Genomic DNA, 19486 nt, shown 5'->3' with positions numbered 1-19486 from the left:
ATGATGGAAACTGACTGGCTGGAAAGCAGCTCAGTAGAGAATGACCAGGATGTCCTGGTGGACACCAGGTTGACAATGAAGAGGGACATGGACATATTTGAGGACAAAGTGCCACAAAGATAGTTAAGGAACTGGAGCATCTTTTATGAAGAGAGGCTGAGAGAGCTGGAACCAATGAAGGAGTGAAGAGCCAGACTCTTTTGGTGTCATCCAATGACAGGACAACACAAACTGAACGATAAAAACTTCCATCTGAACAGAAGGAAAAACTACCAAACCAAACAATTTTTTTCTGTGAGGCTGGCCCAGGTTGCCAGAGAGGCTATAGAGTCTCTATCGTTGGAGACGTTCAAAGTGCAGTTGGATGCTGTCCTGGGCCACCTGCTCTCACAGACTCTGTTTGAGTAAGAGGATTGAAGTAGCCAGTCTCAAGAGGTGCTTGTGATTGTGTGACTGCATGAAGGAGGTTAAATATATGAGAGGATATTTTCATTACACTTCATCTGCTAGTAACACAGGAAAGTGTACCCACTTTCATGGTTAACCTTCTGAAAACCAGTATTTTCTTAAACTTCTGCAACATATTCCGTAACGGTCTGGAAACAGCTAAAATTTGGAGAATTAATTGTGTTTACAGAGATGAGAGGGAGAAAATAAGTGTTCTGTGCAGTAAAAACATAAACACAATTTTCAAAGTTAAAATTGCAGGTCTATAGGAAAGTCTTAAGTCAGAAGAGGCCGCTGGAGTTTGTCTGGTTTGGCCTTCTGGTGCAAGGGCTACAGATTATATTACCCAGGGACCTGTGAAGCTGAATTAACAAGAGAAATTGCACCATTTTTCCAGCTATCTATTCCATCATGAATAATATTTTGGTTTTATGTATTCAGAAGTAATTTCCCCTGTGCCCCTGGTCTCTTGTCCTTTCATCACGCACAGTGACGAAGAGACTACCTTTATCTTCTCTGTAGCTGTTTTTCAGGAAGACAGTGATTTGCCCAAGCCTTCTCTTTTGTGGGTTTCAAAAGCAAATTCCCTTTTTTGACCTCTCATTGTATGTAAGGTTCTCCAAGCCTTTCATTGTCTTTGTGGTCTTCTGGTGGACCACCTACAATCTTGCTCTCTTGAACTGGGGGAAATTCATCCCATGTAGCCTAGATGGGCATGTTTCTTCTGGTAAGATTTAGCAGCACAAAAAGATTTTTCCAGAACTCTCTGAGGAACTCTTATACCCAGTTATCAGTATCAAAATGGGCTTCCTAAGGTCTAAAGAAATAAATCTCTTTTTTTATTGGATAATTTTTCAAAGTAGTACAGAAAAGAGTTAGTCACAAGGGTAATGTAAAAGATAACAGGTTTGAACTTATTCTGGCCAGAGACAAGGGCTGTTCTGCCATTAACTTTAATGGAAGGAGGGAATGACGGACAATTTTATAGTAGATGTGCTGAACTGGGACTGTGTATAGTTGGACTAAGAAAATCACTCAGCCTCCTGTGCAACACAGAAAAGCCTGTGACAGCCTAGACTGAAGAATAAATTCTGCTAAAGGCTCTTACAGAAGCTCCCAGGAGAACAGCTCTTTTTGCTGTCAGTACACAACTTTCTAGCAGAGAAGCTGCTTGCTTACTTGTACATGGAGAATTGGTCTTGATATTTTTGTTGGAACACATTGTAACTGGCCACCGCAAATACTGGCCTTGTTGGGTGAGGTTTGCCTGCATCCCATCCTTGATGCCATTTGTTTGAGGGCTAAGACTTGCTGAAATAATTTGGACCCTAAGTATCTGTTCCAAATTTTTATAGGAACACTTTAGAGATGACAAGGAATTAAATATGAGTCTGTTTAGTAATCAGTGCTCTTAACAAGAATGCTCTTCCCCTTCTGGAAAATGGGATGACTAGCCAGGATATTATATTCCCTGTTCTACTTGTGCCAAGATGTAGAGAATACTGAAACTTATCTGTGTCTGCTGCTAAATAAGGAACTGATAGGAACTGATCTGAGGCCAGTGGTTTCCCACTGTGCAACAGATTGTCTTGGGAACGGAAATGACGATGGTTCAAAACAGAGCCAAGAAATGTCCTCACGAGCATGGTGGATGATTATGTGGTGCTTGGATTCACTACTTGGGCCTCTTGTATTTATAATAAAGAGGTGTTCCTTGAATTTCAGCCCTTTCCTCAAAATTCACATTTGTATGTAGCAGCAGTAGAGAGAGGAGTGTCATCAGTCATTAACAGGTTCTAAAAAGGGAATCAAAACTCAGTAGTAATATCTTCTATCAAATTTAAACCAATGCTATAGGCTTATAGAAGGAAAGTGATAGGTCTTTTTGTAAGGAGCAGTTGCTTGTCTTGTTTACATGTGAAATCATTTGGTGTACATGCAAAAGCTGGTACGGACAGTGCATCTGAAATCTGTAGGTAACAATTAACAAAACAGATATGGGGGCTTTAGACCTTTGTCATGGATTGACTGGAGGTTTTTAGATACTGTGGTGTAGATAAGACTGAATAATATTATTCCTCTGTTGACAGTCACAAGTAAATTGTCTTGAGGTGAGGTCATAGGTGCAGATTGAGAGAATCGTGGCTACAGTAATTTTTATGATGTTCCATGCAATCTGGTGTTTTTCCTTTGTAAATTCAAAGCTCTTTGAATCACAGAATGTTAGAGGTAGGGAAGGGACCTTGAAGCATCATCTAGTCCAACTCCCCCACCAGAGCAGGATCACCTAGATTAGGTCACACAAGGACTTGTCCAGCTGGGTTTTGAATGTCTCCAGAGAAGGAGACACCACAGCTTGTCTGGGCAGTCTGTCCCAGAGCTCTGTCACCCTCACTGTGAAAATGTTTTTCCTTAAATTCCCATGAAACATCCTATGCTCCAGCTTGCACCCACTGCCCCTTCTCCTGTCATTTGACATCACTAAGAAGACCCTGTCTATGTCCTTCTGACACTCACCCTTTACACAGAGACATTTATGAGGTCACCTCTCAGTCTCCTCCAGGCTAAAGAGACCCATCTCCTTCAGCCTGTCCTCATAAGGAAGATGTTCCACTCCATCTTAGTGGACCTGCGCTGTGCTTTTTCAAGTAGTTCCCTGTCCTTCCTGAACTTTGAATTGCAGCAAAATGTCTGTTTCCCTTTAGAAGAAGGTGTCAGTTTTGTGAAAATGATCAGCCTGAAAAGATCTGCCCAGACATTCAGGAACCAGAAGTCTATTAAGCACTTTGATAACGAAGTGATGTGACAGTTCCTGATTTTGAATAAGTGTCAATAGCATTTCTGTACCGTTGTATCCTCAGTTGGTATCACCACTGAGTAATGCTTAGTGAAGTGGCTGTCCCAAACCATACCCCCAGATAAGCCTGTCCCAAAATCCTCTGTGACCAGAAGAAAAGGTTAAGATTTTTTTTTTAAAGTGAAGACCTAGCCATGTTTGGCTTCCTGAACTCTACTGATGCAAGACTTGTTTTTTGAAGGGTGTAGGTGCATATATGTCTGCTCAGGAATGACCTATTTACACCAGGTTCTGTCTTAACAACTGTGGTTTGAATGCATTTTGTTATTTCCTTGTTACTCGGGAGCAGTCCTTAAATATATTTAATATTTTTAGTGCCCTACAGATACCAAAGCAACGTTTGGGGTCCACCTTAAAGTAGTAGGAGACTGGACAGGTATGTAGAAAACCGATTCCTTTTCAGAGCCAAATACCTTTACTTGAACTGTTACCCCTTTCTGGCTTCAGCATGATCGCACCTCGGTTGCGGTGTATTCTCACTAGAGACTGTTCAAGCTTGCTCTCTCCCAGAGTTGTCTGTGTTACAACCTTGATGAAACCCCTGCTTTATTCAGATGTACATTTCTTAAAATATAACGTTTTTCTGACTACTAACAGATCTTCTGATTTGCAATGTCATAATGTCCAGCCTCCCTCCGTTTCTGCCTCTTTTCCTTACGTTTCCGCTCCCTGTTGCCCCTGTGCAGTGCCGTGCCTCTGTGCATAGTAGGGTCCACAGAAACACCGAAATGTGCAGCTCCCAGATAAGCGGATTTTTATGCCAGCAGTTTGGATGGCTGCCATGTTAATTAACGCCTGTGGTACGCTGAGATTACAGGCTGCTTTCATGTTCTTCCATGCTCTTCCATTGCTCTTTGAATGTCCTCCAGACCAGGGGTGTAAGCCAGGATTCCCCACGGAGGAGAATGGTAATTTGCTGCTCCCTGTGACAGTTGTATACTCAAGTGATAGTTGTCATTATTCCTCGGTGACAGACTTTCTTTTTGCACAGCATAACATTTCCTTGTAAGGAGAACAAATACACAACACCATCTTGTTCATTTCTTACCAAGAAATGTTTTCTGTGTTAATTTCTATCAGCTTGTGTGTTTGTGGAACTGAGTCAAATGAGCTTGTTGCCCTAGAAGGGATTAGACCAAATCAGGGAGAGTAAGTCCATAAATAACTCTTTAACTTGTTGTTTCGGCTGCATACTTTGGCTGTGGAAGTCACTGCAACTTTCATAGGCAAAGATTGGGAGGGCAGTGCCATCTACACCTATGCTCCATAATCACCCTGATTTTCTATTCTTGCTTGAAGTATAGGATGTTGGTCAGGCAGAGGCAGATTCTGAGCCTAATTAGCCTCTTGTCTGCTCCAGTATGATGGCTCTTTTATTGTTAAGCATCATTCCTACCTGGGAGATGATGCCAGGCTATTGGGACAAGTAGTGGAGAAGTGCTAGCTAAATGAGTTTTCCAAAAGAAGTGTCACCTTTGAAGTTTCTGGTTGCCTCTGTGGCATGAATTGCTCTTTATTAGCATTTCAATGTTATTATCCCAACTCAGCATCTATATTCTCCATTAAGAGGTAGGACTGTATGAGATTCAGGACACTGTCATATAACAGAGACTGTTTGTGGTATTACTTTTGCTAACAGGGATATCTCTCCTGGGGTCACACATGCTGTCGAGGAGCAGGTGGTTTGTCCAATCCTTTATGCTGCATCTGTACCATGGAGCCCTGTTCTCACTCGGTCCCTTAAGCCCTGTGACAATTAATGGGCTCTAATCCACTGACTGTTTGAGGAAGGATTATTATATTTGCTGTGTTCATAGAATCATAGAATGGCATGGGTTGGAAGGGACCCCAAGGATCATAGAGCTCCAACCCCCATGCCACAGACAGGAACACCAACCTCAGGCCTGGATCTACACAAGGTTGCCCAGGGCCCCATCCAACCTGGCCTTGAACACTTCCAGAGACGGGGCATCCACTACCTCTCTGGGCAGCCTGTTCCAGCACCTCACCACTCTTTCTGTAAAAAACTTCCCCCTAAGATCTAATCTAAACCTTCCTTCCTTTAGCTTCAATCCATTCCCCCTTGTCCTGCCATTGTCTATCCTTTTAAAAAGTCGAATCCCCTCCTGCTTATAAGCTCCCTTCAGGTACTGGAAGGCTGCAATGAGGTTCCCCCGCAGCCTTCTCTTCTCCAGGCTGGACAAGACCAGCTCCCTCAGCCTCTCTTCATAGGGGAGGTGCTCCAGCCCTCTAATCATCTTCGTGGCTCCTCTGAACCCTCTCCTTATCTTTTTTTAAGCGTGCTCTAACGACTGCTTCTGCAGACAGGATATTGGCTTGGAGCAGTTTTTATGCGCCGTACTGTCATTCAAGCTCTTCTCGGGACCAGTTCTCTCAGCCTTTATCTTATTTATTAAAATTTGCTTTTGTAGAACATTTTCACATTCCTGACAGTTTACATCTGACACCAAAGACAGTTAACAATTTACTTCAGGGAACTCAATTACAAGCTTAAATTAAAAAGATGCAAGGAGTGTGCAGATAGGCTGTGAAAAGCAGAGAAATTCGAGACGTTTCTCCTCTCGCTGGCTTCAGCTTCCACTGCCTTACACCCAGGAGATGTGGAGGAACACTTTATTAGCTTTAAGGACTTCAGCTGGGATATTGGGAAAACCAATTCTACAGGTTAGGTTTCAGGTCAGGTCTCTAATAGAGTCTTAGGTTTTGAAAATTTAATACCTTGTGGCCTTAGTGACTTTCTTTTGTAGGTTGGGAACGTAGCTGCATGTCAAGAGAAAAGGGGTAATATAATTGCCCATGTCCCAGTGCAGATCATTTTAGATGCCCAATAGAAGAAGCTGCAAGATGCAGTCACTTAAGAAATAAGGGGTTGTTGCATAGGAGGAGATATTTAGTAGATTTCCAGGCAATATTGTTAATTTCTTTTTAAAACAACTATTTGAATACTGAAAATCATAATGTAGAAAAGAAAGAAAGAGGGAAAGAAACCTCAGAAGCAATAAGTCTTTGTAAACCAAGCAGTAATCCAGACACCCAAGGGGTACATTTCTTGCACCACTGAAATCAAATGGTGCAATTTGAGCTTAGAATAGCTGAAAACCTGCCCTTCCCAGAAGCAGACTTGGATGAAGGCACAACATTCCCTCCCATTATGTAGGCAGCAGCATCCTTCAGATAAATTTCCAATAGAAGTCTGACCTCTCTCATTTCTCATCTGTGTTTCAGTGGTATTAGTAACTATTGTGCTTAGCTTTCATGTTCATCACAGAAAGCACAGGTACTCTTACTACTATAAGAATCTTTTGGATGCCTGTGTGGTGTATACTTTCACCTGGCTCCCTCTGTAGCTCTGTGGCCTGTGTATCTGTCCAGTTTAGGATGAGGAGATCCAGGCCATAAGCACATTGTTTTCTCTTAATTCATTGTATATAAGGAAGAACTTTTTCACTGTGAGGGTGACAAGAGTCCTGGGACAGGCTGCCCAGAGAGTCTCCTTCTCTGGAGACATTCAAAACCTTCCTGGATGCATTCCTGTGTGATTTAGTCTAGGTGATCCTGCTTTGGCAGGGGTGTTGTACTGGATAATCTTTCAAGATCCCTTCCAACTCTTAATATTCTGTGATTCTGTGATTGTAAAGGCGGCCTTTATATATATGCATTGCTACCTTAGAGGTAGTTAGTTAATTGACAATTAGTTGTGATTTTTCCCATGCAAAGGTTCCTAACATGATTTTTGTGGTGGGTTCATTCAGGCTGGAGGCCAGGTGCCCCCCAGTGCTGCTCCATCACTGTCCTCCTCAGATGGGCAGGAGAGAGAAGATATAAGGAAAGGCTCCTAAGGACAGGGAGAGATAACTCACCAGTTACCCTCATGGGCAAAACAGACCTGACTTAAAAAATAATAATCTAGTTTATTACCAATCATATCAGAGTAGAGAAATGAGAAAAAATATCTTAAAACACCTCCCCCCCGCCCCCCCCTTCTTCCCAGGCTTAACTCTGCTCACCACTTCTCTCCGTCCTCCCCCCAGCAGCACAGGGGGATGGAGTAGGGGTTGGAGTCAGTTCGTCACACCTTGCCTCTGCTGGTCCTCTCTCCTCACAGGGAGGACTCCTCATACCTTTACCCTGCAAGAGCCTGGGGTCCCTTCCACAGGAGATAGCCCTCCATGAACTTCTCAAATGTGAGTCCTTCCCATGGGCTGCAGTTCTTACTGAACTGCTCCAGTGTAGGTCCCTTCCACACAGTTCAGACTTTCAGGACCAGATGCTCCAGTCCAGGTCCCTCTGTCAGACATGGGGGAAGCTTCTGTCATCTTCACACAGAAGCCACCTCTGTAGCCGCTCCTCTCCCCACCTCCTCCCCAACCTTGCCATGCAAACCCAATACATTTTTCCATCTTTTGCCATGTGCACTGGGTATTGTGAGCAGCAGCACAGCTATTTTAGATCTCCTAAAGAACAGTTTTGCAATTACTATCCTTGTGCTGACGTGACTACTTAAGACAGCACTTTTGTATCTGGGAAGTGTTCCGTGGCAATTTGGTAGCTCGTACTGCAGCTATAATTATTTTGTCAATTTACAGGACTGATACCTGTTGCTGTAGACCACAGCTCAGTGAGCCTGTCAGGACTTAGACACCCAAATTATAATGGGTTTACAGTGGCTGGTCTGTGGTAACTGAAAACATGAAGGCCTGCAGGTTGGTTTAGCCCTGTGGCTCAGAGCAAAGTCAGCATATTGTCCTCTGCAGATGAGCTGGTGGATGCAACTTCAAACCTGACACTGACACTGAAGTCCCCGCAGTGGCTCTTGCATGGATCAGAGCTGTGAGGTCCAAGCTAATCTTGTTAGTATCGTTCCTTCTAAACACCTGTTTTGTTCTGCTTCTTTCTTATCTGTGGTCACCTATTTCTCTTTCAGTGTTTAAAAAATTGTTGGCTTAGTATTTACAGAAAGGTGTTTTGAAAGTTTGTGTTTTTGTTGGGGTTTTTTTTGGTCTCACTTACTGTCTAGTTTGTCCTCAGCATTGTCATCTATCAGCCTTATGCTTCTTCCATCCTTGCTGCTGCCTCAAGTATTACTGCTTGTTTAGCTGTTAAACTGACATTTCATCTGGCACCTCCAGAGGGAAAATGAGAGGCCGGAGGCCATGCCTCATGTCCAGCCACTTGTCAGCAGTGAAAAAACCCCATGGCAGTGTATCAAGACAATGTGTCTCATTCACCAGACAAACTTCAGGGTGTGAGACAGAAAGTGTTATTGATGATGCCGAAATAACAGACTTCTCAAGCCACGCGGCATGTTGTTGTGTGGAACAAATACACAGCACTCAGAGGTCTTAAGGCAAACTGCATGCCTTATGGCAATAAAACACTGCTGCTGTCAGGTTGCAGTGTGCTGCTGGTGCAAATTGATGTGAGCCCGTGTGTAAAATGCTGCTGCTATTCTGCACTCTACAGAAATGTTTATCATGTGATGACATCATCATGCTGTGTAGCAGCGTATGATCCTAGAGACGTTCACAGGACCTGTCCACCATTCTGAGCAGCACAGTATTGATTGTGGGCGTGCCACAGGAGCACTTTTAATACCACCCGTTAAGTCTGAGACTTCTGTCCTATACTTAACCAAATACCATGGCAACAGGAGGTGTTGGTGTGTGTGAGAACTCTGTGGCTAGAGCCAGAGTTGACAGGTCATGGGGTACCAATCTGCATCACCATAGTAAACTCTAGGTCTCATCAGGAAAAATGTATCTTTGCTTAATTCTCCCTGCTAGAGATGAGGATATACATGGGCACTAGGTCATTTAGATACTGACTGCCTGGATTCGAATCTGATGAAGTGTGATGGGAATTTTTGTTTCATATTTCCATAGTCCTTTTTCTGGAAGGTCCAGATCCAGAGCAGGAATTTCCAGGTGGAAAAAAAACCAAACCCTTTTTTCAATTGAAGCCAACAATTTTTCAGAACATGGCACATGTATGAAAGCATAGATCTCATTTAACTTCCTATGGATTGAAACCCAAGACAGCAAAGAGTACACACACCAAATTACTTATTTTTAAACAGACAGACACTTTAAGACAGTGGTTTGGGATTTTGGAGGCTGATTAAGGGTGTTGGCATGGTCATCAGAAACATTCCTTTTGAGGGACTCTGAAAGAAGAAAGATCTAAACTTGCTGGACTGAGAGGGTTTGTCAAATTGTTCAGGAGTATCTCCATGACCTTGTTAAGCCCTTGCATCTAATGGTGTAGAGAATGCCTGAAGTATCCCAAAGCTCACTCTACATTGCTGTGCTTAGCTGGAATTTATCAGTGGGCGTAGGAGCTAGCAGAGAAGCAATATTTTATTTTCAGTAACCCCAGGGACAGTTTTAGAGATATTGAAGTAGTGGATCATTCAGTCAGTATCTACTATATTCTTAGTGGATCTTGATTCAGACTGGAGGAATGTGTGAAGCGGAAGATGACAAGAAGGAATAATAAGACTACAGAGTCTTCCCTCAAGATGGAACAAGGTTGTCCCAGGATCACTATATCTGCTTCAGAGTTTCTTTAACAAAATCTAAGTCACTGGGGGTGAACAGTTGGTCAACTCTTTTGCTGTTACCTCAAGCTCTGTTTGATTTGGGCTTTTTTCATTCCACGGTAACACATATTTTGTGGCACTTATTTATTCCATGAGATTTCTTGCAGTGTGGAAAGGCGTTTATGATGTCATACTGTTGGTTGTCCCAGCAAAATCAGTGTGTGGCTTTGGAAGCAGAAGACGAAGGTGGGATAGATGTTATTTTCCTGGTAGATTTTGTGGTTATTGATTCTTATATTGTCAGTGAATCTTACTCAAGACTTGTGAGGAAGATATCAAAATTGAGTGCTTAAAAGGTTTAACTGTGTTTCTTTTTATGTAATTTGAAATCAGTAATAAAAGTAATACTGTTACGTTACTGGGAGGTATAAATGCCTTAGCAATATAATTAGCCAAAGTGTACCATAAGGAATACCAGTTTTATTCCTCATTGCCATTAATGCTTATTAATTATATTTATGACTGCAAACAAGTTGAATAAAAGGCAGGATTTAAGAGAGTGGAGAAAGTGGAGACCAGATTCAGTTTGCTGTCTCAGTGCTGAAATCTGGCTCAGAGCTTTTCTCTGATTAAAGAATTAGTGCTGAAGGTGAACACATGAGAATTTTTGGCTCCAGACCTGGATTGTTTTATGTTAGTAAACTCCAGCTGACTGGAGCTGAACTCCAGCTGACTTAATACCAAAACCAGCATAACTTGGGTCAACTCTGATTTGAACAGTTAATGAGTTTTACCTCTACAGGGAACAAAGATTTTTAGGTGAGAAAGTTGCCTTGGAGTAATTTCCCCCTTAGGTTACTTGTAAAATTCCACCTTTTTGCATATCCCACGCTCTTTTTAGTCAGGCAATGCTTATAGAAAATTACGTCTGAATGATGCATGTTACTTTTATCCTTTGGTATAATATGCATAGGATGTTGCTGTAGTAAAGAACTGATCCAAGAATATAAAGTTGAAGGTTTCCTTGCCATGCCTCAGATGTTCTAAGCACCCTTACAAACTGCAGGAATGAAACCTGTGGAGCACAGAAATATGTAGCAGCTGATGGGGACCTAAATATAATGAAAAAAGGCAAAAAGCTACTCTCTACTTTGAAAATAGTCACAAGATAGGCAGTCTTTGGGACATGTATTTGAATGGACTGACAGGCAAATTTCTGGTTTTCTAACCACTAGTTGTACGATGATAGAATCATAGACTGCATTAGAAGGGAAGGGACCTTTAAAGGTCATCTAGTCCAGCCCCCCTGTAGTAAGCAGATCAGGTTGGTCAGAGCTTCATCAAGCCTGACCTTGAATATCTCTAGGAGTTGGGCTGCTACCACCTCTCTGGGCAACCTGTTCCAGTCTTTCACCACCCTCATGATGCCTTTGCCTATTTAAAGAGGCAAAGTTGCGGTTCTGGAATTGCCCATGTTTCACCACTTTTCTGTTAATCTTTGTTTAGGGATGCTTAGGGCAGTCTCTTTCTTGTGGGAGCTTCTGTGCAGAGGTACACAGCTGCTTCAAGCAATGAACATCCAAAGTCTGACTGGACTTCTCTGGTTTCTTTGTGTGAGCACCTTTAACAAGCTGAGGTGTGTAATGGTTTCTAGAAAAAAGTGAGAGTTCATAGCAAAATGCTGGGTCTTCATGTATGCCTGCATTCCCCTCAGGACAATAGTGTACTCTCCTATATGCCAGTCATGGTTTGCTGAAGATTCCCTGCCAAAACATATTCTTGTTTTGTTCTCAGTTCATTGAAACTTCTCCCTCAGGGGCAGAAGAAAAGAGCAGACCCTCTTCATACGTAGAATTCCGAGTTACTACAGTTTAACTAACATTTGCAAGTTAAACTATCTTAAAAGTAGATTTTAAAGATTTTAAAAGGTTTCTTTCTGGGATCCTTTTCAAACAGATTGTAAAAATGCTGTGGTTGATTAGGGAAAATGTATTTCAAATGGAACATAAAAAAGAATAGGGAAAACTTCTGTTGGAACTGCTGATATTTATAAACTTTATGATCAGAGGGGACAGTTATTTTATGTGCCCACAACTCCTGCATGATATTTTAGAATTTCTTATAAGAATTTCTGTGTAGAAGTTAAGCCAAAACCAAAACCTGGGGTTGAAGTAATCATCAGGTTTTTCAGCTTCAACCTTTGGATAGCCATTGGTTCTTTCTGTGCTGCATGTGAAAATGAATCTTGACTTTGTGATGATGTAATAATCTTTTACTGTTTTTTCCTGTTTGGAAACTCCCACAACATTGCCAATGTTATCATGACCAAATAACATGGTCACATAATATTTTCCCTGTGTTTACACATCAAATATTTTACTGCTCCCTTTTGGCATGATATTGCTGTTGAAGTGTTGCCAGTACAAAACATTTTTTTTAATATGAAGGCATCCTTTTGTCAGTGTCAATCCACTACCTTAATTTCTAATTAAACCTCAATTTACTGCATCCAGCTCAGGGGGTCCCCAGTACAGGAAAGACATGGAGCTGTTGGAGCAAGTCCAGAGGAGACCATGAAGATGTTCAGGGGACTAGAGCACCCCTTCTATGAAGACAGGCTGTGAAAGTTGAGCTTGTTCATCCTGGAGAAGAGAAGACTCTGGGGTGATGTCATTACAGCCTACCAATACTTAAAGGGGTCGTACAGGAAAGTGGGAGAGGGGCTGTTCACCAGGGAGTGTAGCAATAGGACAAGGGCCAATGACTTCAAGCTGAAAGAGGGAAGGTTTAGATGAGATATTAGAGATTCTTCCTTGTGAGGGCGGTGAGGCCCTGGCACAGGCTGCCCAGAGAGGTTGTGAAAGCCCCATCCCTGGAAGTGATGTCAGGTTGAAGGCCAGATTGGATGGGGCTTTGGGCAACCTGGCCGAGTGTGAACTTGTCCCTGCCCATGGCGGGGGGTTGGAACTAGATGGTCTTCAAGGTCTTTTCCCACACAAAGCATTCTGTGGTTCTATGTCTCTTCTTTCTGTCAGATTCTGAAATTTCACAAGGCAGTGAGGCAGAAGTGCCTTAAACACTGTATTTATGGCAAGGTGAATTGATTGCTAGTGCATTGGAATTTGGAGCCGAATTTGAAATGGGGGTTGCTATGTACCGAACGTGCCATTTCTTAGCAAGACAAATAACTCTATTATCTCAGTATTAGCTGAAACATGGTGAGGAGAAACCGTAGGAGGCGATTCATAGGCTGGAAATCACGTTCCAAAATGTGAATGGGATTGCAGCCCGGTGTGTTGTGGTACGCGGAGCAGAGTCTGGCACATCAGTCATGAATGGCACTTTGGTATGAAGAGCAGCAGCTGATGGGCAGGGTGCAGCGTGTATTTTGTTTCACTGACACTATAACCCAGATTTCTGCAGCTCTGGCATGCTCTCACTCTTCCTCTCTTTCTTTATTTGAAGTGCTTTTTTGCTCAGAACGGGGCTAAAGCGACAGGGCTTGTTTCAAAAGGCTATCGTGATACTTCGTATTTATATAGTTTGTACACATTTGTGGCAGATTAGACCAAAGTACGCTGTAATGCAATAATACTCCATGAGAAGCAAATTTTATAGGGAGAGGTAATATCTTTTATTAGATCAGCTGAAACAGCCAGAAAAAACAGGCATGCAGTGCCTTCAGCAGGTCTGACAGAGAGGAAGCAATGTCAAAGCAGAGAGCAGGGAATAAAGTAACATTCCCTCTTACTCTTTAAAGCATTTTTTTCTTGAGAAATATGAGTGATAAAATTGCTTAGTAACTGAGTAGAAGATGTGTGTCCCCCATTAAAAAAAAAAAAAAAAATAAAGGTTGATTTACCTTTTCCATGAGATGTCATTTGTTTCTCAAAAAATTCATATGGTCAAAAATAGTCTGAAAGCCAAAAATATCACTTGTAAATTCTCTCCTCACTGCCTCTTAGGATTTGTATGTCTCCAGAGTTCTTTATCATCTCTTGGCTGGGTTCCCGGTTTGGGGTATATTTGCTGTAATGCGCTATGGTCTCACTCTCTCCTGGAAAGCACTTGCGTCGCGGCAGATACAGTCCGGCTGGCAGCTCTAACTGGGAAAAGAGATGTGCACATGAGAAAAGTCCATGGTGGCTTGCATGAAGTGCTGTATTTTATTTATATATACATACATATGTGCCACCACACATCCCTCAACTTGAAGCATTTGGTTGTAATTTTTACAGATTTTTTTTTTCTCTTAAAATCTCCCTATCCTATCAAAACAACGTTTTGATTGAAGATGTTTGACCATCTGTAGAGAGTAAAATTTGGACAATGCTTTGTGCATAGTATCACTGTGTTGAAGGGACCCTGTTCTGTATGTAGAAGCTGCTAAAACCTGAGGGAGGGGTATGAAGCTGCAACAGGGGAGGTTTATGTGGGGTGTTAGGAAGAAGTTCGGTACTGAGGGGGATTCAGGCACTGGAACAGGCTCCGCAGAGAAGTGGTCCCAGCACTGAGCTTGGCTGAGTTCATGAAGCATCTGGATGATGCCCTCAGTCCCATGCTCTGACTTGGTTGGTCCTGTGTGGAGCCAGGAGTTGGACTCGATGATCCTTATGGGTCCCTCCCAACTCAGGAGATTCTGTGATTCTATTATAAAGAGTGGATAAACTTTGTGACTCACCTGGAACTAGAAAATTTTAAGTTATGCTATAGTAAATATCACTATCATGAGTAAGAGAGAATGCTTCTTTACAGGGAAAAAGGTCTGTGCATCCAAATGGGTGTATTTGTGTGTTTATGCATGTTGCACAAGGGGGGGACTCAGTGCTGGGTGGCATTTACCAAGGGTCGTTGACACGTTTTTTCAAGGTTGAAATTTTGTCCAGTTCTGTGATTATTGGCTATTTTGAGTTTTGCTGAAATGGCTTCTATGGTGATTTTACAGTACTGTGGATGGTAACTATCACACCTACAGCCTCCGAGAAGCCTCCTCACACTTTGTGAAATGAAAATAAATCAGTGGGCAGTTTGTGCTCTTCATTGCAATAAGCAGTTCTAAGGACTATCTCTTCCCATGAATTTAACACATTCCCTTATTCATTAAGCATTCCATAAGTGCTGTTTCCTCAAGGAAAATGCCACAGACACCCACATAGATTTTCAAAGCTGAAGCTGTGATGGTTTGCTGTGCTTTTCCAAGAGGCTGGTGCCAGCCTGATGGCGCAGGGCTTTCCCTCAAGGATTTTGCTTACACCGTGTGAGCTGACTGTCTCTTGAATTTAGCTGTAACTGGCTTAAAAGAGGCAAAATGTATAAAATAAAGGAATACATATTTATGAGTTCTGTTATTTGATGTTTGCATTATTTAATGGGTTGAGGGGATTATGTTAATTGTGTCCTGTCATTAACAAGCATTAACAAACAAAATGTTTTAGTGCAGTTTCCAAATAAGGCAACATTTCATTAATTAAAAAAAAAAAAATGTTTAGAAAAAAAGTTCTATAAAACTCTTCCATACTTCTCAACAACAGCATGTGCTGTTGATGCATGGGGAGTATTTTATCATTTCTGTGCCATCTTGTGTTGCTGGATTAGTGACAGTACATCGATGCATTGCTATATGTCAGCTCATGATTGGGAACAGAAAGAATCAAAAGATAGGTATCTAACGACAGCTTCCACATATATAATTGGCAAAATAACTCAGAAAAGTACAATGCGAACCATTTTGTTTAAATGATGTGTGAGGAATTGTGTGATCTAAATCCTGTTAAGCCACTGGTTCTTTGTTCTACAAAATAGTTATCGATGTGGTATTACATAGTAACATTTTCAAACTTTCTCTTCCACTCAAGGATAGTGGGAATGCTTTTTCTGTTGATTTTAGTAGTAACAGTAGACAGAGAAGGTGTCATTACTTGAGAGTTTGGAGCACCTCTCCTGTGTAGATAGGCTGAGAGAGTTGTGCTTGTTCAGGTTGGAGAAGAGAAGGCTCTGGTGAGATCTTATAGCACCTTCCAGTACCTGAAGGGGCTACAGGAAAGATGGAGAGGGGCTGTTTGCAAGGGCAGGAGGTGAAAGGACAAAGGGTAATGACTTTAAACTAAAAGAGAGTAGATACAGATGAGATATTAGGAAGAAATTCTTCACTGTGAAGGCGGTGAGGCCCTGGCACAGGTTGCCCAGAGAAGCTGTGGCTGTTCCTGGGTCCCTGGGAGGGTTCAAGGCCAGGTTGAATGAGGCTTTGGGCAACACGGTCTAGTGGATGGTGTCCATGGCAGCGGTTTGGAACTAGATGGGCTTTGAGGTCCTTTCCCACCCAAAACCATTGTGTCTATTTAGTATTTCATTACATTCATAACATAGTGGTAGTTGAAAGATGGAGGTGACAATGTGATAGAAAATACTGCAGCATATTTTAAGGAGAGATATTACTAAGTCAATAAATAAATGTATTTAGAGAAATTATTAATTGAGAGTAAAGGAAAGCTACCCAGACTAGGTTATATATAGTAGTTTATATTCAGGAAGTGGTCTGGTTTAAGTTCTCAGGAACAACTTATCTAATTCAAATGTAAAAAGAAATAACAAAATTGGTCACAGCAGGGTGGAATTAAACCAAAAGTTTAACGCAGTTCTTGATACACTTGTGTGTATTATGTTTATCACCTATCAAAAAAAAAAAAAAGTAGTATCTAATGACTCATTTAATTTGCCAGTCATTCAAATTATTTCCTGCTAAGGTTTTGATATTGCCCTTTGAGAGACGTTATAAGAAATGGAGCCTCAGATGTGATTATATCTCTGGAAAAAATGTGCATTTTTGGATGGATCATCCCCAGTTGTCTAGCAAAATTTATATAGAAAATAGGATCCAGCTGAGCTCTGATCACTTTATCCTGTGTTATACTTCAGTGCAACTAGTGCTTGGAGTGCTTTTAGAAAAGAACTTCTATGTGTTCTCTGGAAGACACAGGCAGCTGAAAACACAGGAGGAATTATTTTCATTTGTAAGTAGAGTCACTTAATACCTTATTTCTTCTTTTGTTTCTTATTTGGAGACTTGTTGCTGCTATTTCCAGCCTTTTATTTTAGCTAAGTGGTTGGCTGGACAGGCTTTTCTCCCACAGGGTGTATATCAGCACTGTTTTGTCCAAGTCCTGTTCACTAAGTATTTTGGTGTATTTCAGCTCTTCCTTTGGCCCTTTGCACAGACCTTGCAAACAACTTAGTGCCTTCAATATAGGTATTCACGTGGCTTACTGTGAGAAAGTAAAAGTTATGCTTAATCACCTTACAAACCTTAGTTAAGCCTCGGTGATAGCAACATCATGCACAGCTGTGTTTGTAGGGTAGTGTCTATAGCTAAATCCTTTGTTAAGCCCAAATCCACTAGTGTTCGCCTCCAGCTGTAGGAGTGCTTTGTACAAGGCTGGCCTGTTGTGTGTTTTGGGTATACAAAGTGTTTTGTACATCACCCATCCCCAAGAACAATGGCTGAAGATAAAATGCAGTCTAATCAGCTTTACATAGCTCCTTATACTGCACAGGGAAAGGTTGATTAGATCTTGAATCCAAGTCTCATGGCATCATAGAATCTGTTAGGTTGGAAGGGGCCTTTAAAGGCCATTTAGTCCAACCCCTCTACAGTAAGCAGGGACATCTTCACTTGATCAGGTTGGTCTGAGCTTCATCAAGCCTGACCGTGAATGTCTCCAGGGATTGGGCCTCCACTACCTCTCTGGGCAACCTGTTCCAGTGTCTCACCATCCTCAGAGTAAAAACTCCTTCCTAATGTCTAATATAAACCTAGCCTCCTCGAGCTTAAAACCATTGCCCCTTGTCCTATCACTACGTGCTCTTACAAACAGTCCTTCTCCAACTTTCTAGTAGGTCCCTTTCTGGTACTGGAAGGCTGCTCTAAGGTCTCTTCAACCCTTCTCCAGGCAGAACAAGCCCAACTCTCTCAGCCTGTCTTCGTAGGAGAGGTGTATCAGTCCTCTGATCTTCCTTGTAACCCCCTCTGGACCCACTCCAAAGGTGCATGTCTTTCTTGTGCTCAGGGCTCCCAAGCTGGACACAGTCACTTGAGGTGAGGTCGCACCAGAGCAGAGTAGATGGGCAGAATCACCTCTCTCAATCTGCTGTCCATACTTCTTCTGATGCAGCCCGGGATGTGATTTGCCTTCTGGGCTGCAAGTGCACATTGTTGGCTTGTGTTCAGCTTTTTGTCCATCATTCGCCCCAAGTCCTTCCACAGGACTGCTCTCATCATCTCTCAGCCTGTATTGTTCTCTCCAAAATTACTGTCCTATCTGCTTTTACTTAGTAGGGAGTAAAGCAGATGGATCCAGGCTCTTGGTGGTGACCAAAGACAGGACAAGAGGCAATAGGTGTAGATTTAAATACAGGAAATTTTGTTAAAGTGTAAGAAAAAAGACTTTCTACTTGGAGAGTGGTCAGGCACAGCAACAGGTTGCTCAGTGAGGTTGTGGAGTCTCCATCTGTGTAGATAACTGAAAACTCAGCTGAACATGGCTGTGAACAACCTACTCTTGTTGACCCCATTCAGAGCATGGGGATTGGACTAGGTGATCTCCAGAGAGCTCTTCCACTCTCAACTGTTCTGAGATTCTGCAGTGTTATGATACAGTAATTTATTTGCATGTTTGAGTGTACCAATGAAACCATGTCTGTATTAGTAAGAGTGTGAAATGATCCCATGCTTATGGTCTAAACTGAGACCGAATACGAAGAGACAAAATCCCATGAATGAGTTTCCAGTGACCAGTGGTGGTTTTGTTACGATAGTGAACTTTTGTCTTGGATGGGCTTAACACCATTATTTTTGTGTCTGCCATTTAAATATGTTTAGTGAAAAGTTCTTATCACTTGTTCACATGTATAAAATATATTGCTCTTATGAACCTATTTATAGACCTGGCTAAAAATACCAGTGCATGTATGCATTTGGGTACATACTGATGTTTGATATATTTGGTGACAAAGTAAGGCACATGGCTGGAGATGATGTGACCATGACAGCCCAAGAATAACACTTTGGAGTTATGGTAATTATTTCCATGAAAGCATCAGCAGAGTTCTCAGCAGCAACAAAGAGAAAAATTACCAGAAGGGTAGAGAATAAAGCAGAAGAGGTCACTGCAGTTTCTGTGGTGCTCTGAGGACTTGAAGCCTGCATGCAGGTCTGGTCCTCATCTCTGACAGGATGCTGGACAGTGTTCAGGAAGAAATGACAAAGATGATCAGAAGCATGGAAGGGCTTCTAAACATGGGACAGCTGAGTATGCAGAGGCTCTTTAGTCTGTAAAAGATATAAATTAAGGGAATATAGCAGTGGTGTACCAAATCATATATAGCAGTGCAAGAGTGAGTGGGCAGAGCTGGACTATTCATGGTTTCTGCCAGGATGAGAACTTTAGGCTACCAAATACAGTCAGCAAGACTGCTTCGGACCAAATGTATGATGTATCTTCATGTAGTAGGTGAGGGACTTATGGAACTGCTTGTCAGAGGATGTGGGATAGATTAAGAGGTTTACATGCAGGACTGGGCAAGTGCTTTAAGGAGAAGTCAGGGCATTTCTTAATGGACAAACTGGT

The 19486-nt window shown here is 42.1% G+C and overlaps 1 protein-coding gene across 1 annotated transcript in view; it reads left to right on the top strand.

Annotated features, from left to right (window-relative positions):
- Positions 1-19486, top strand: part of NOX4 (NADPH oxidase 4) — a gene marked incomplete at both ends in the record, with an annotated part of 120042 nt that overhangs the window by 48968 nt on the left and 51588 nt on the right. Inside the window, one exon of the mRNA XM_084279332.1 lies at positions 3620-3680. Within this exon, the coding sequence (XP_084135458.1) occupies positions 3620-3680 (61 nt within the window). The remainder of the gene's footprint in view (positions 1-3619; positions 3681-19486) is intronic.

The sequence above is a fragment of the Gallinula chloropus genome, assembly GCF_964237585.1.
Source record: "Gallinula chloropus genome assembly, chromosome: 1".
NCBI lineage: Eukaryota > Metazoa > Chordata > Aves > Gruiformes > Rallidae > Gallinula > Gallinula chloropus.
The sequence above is the reverse complement of the archived record's forward strand: the minus strand, read 5'-3'. Positions and strand labels throughout refer to the sequence as shown.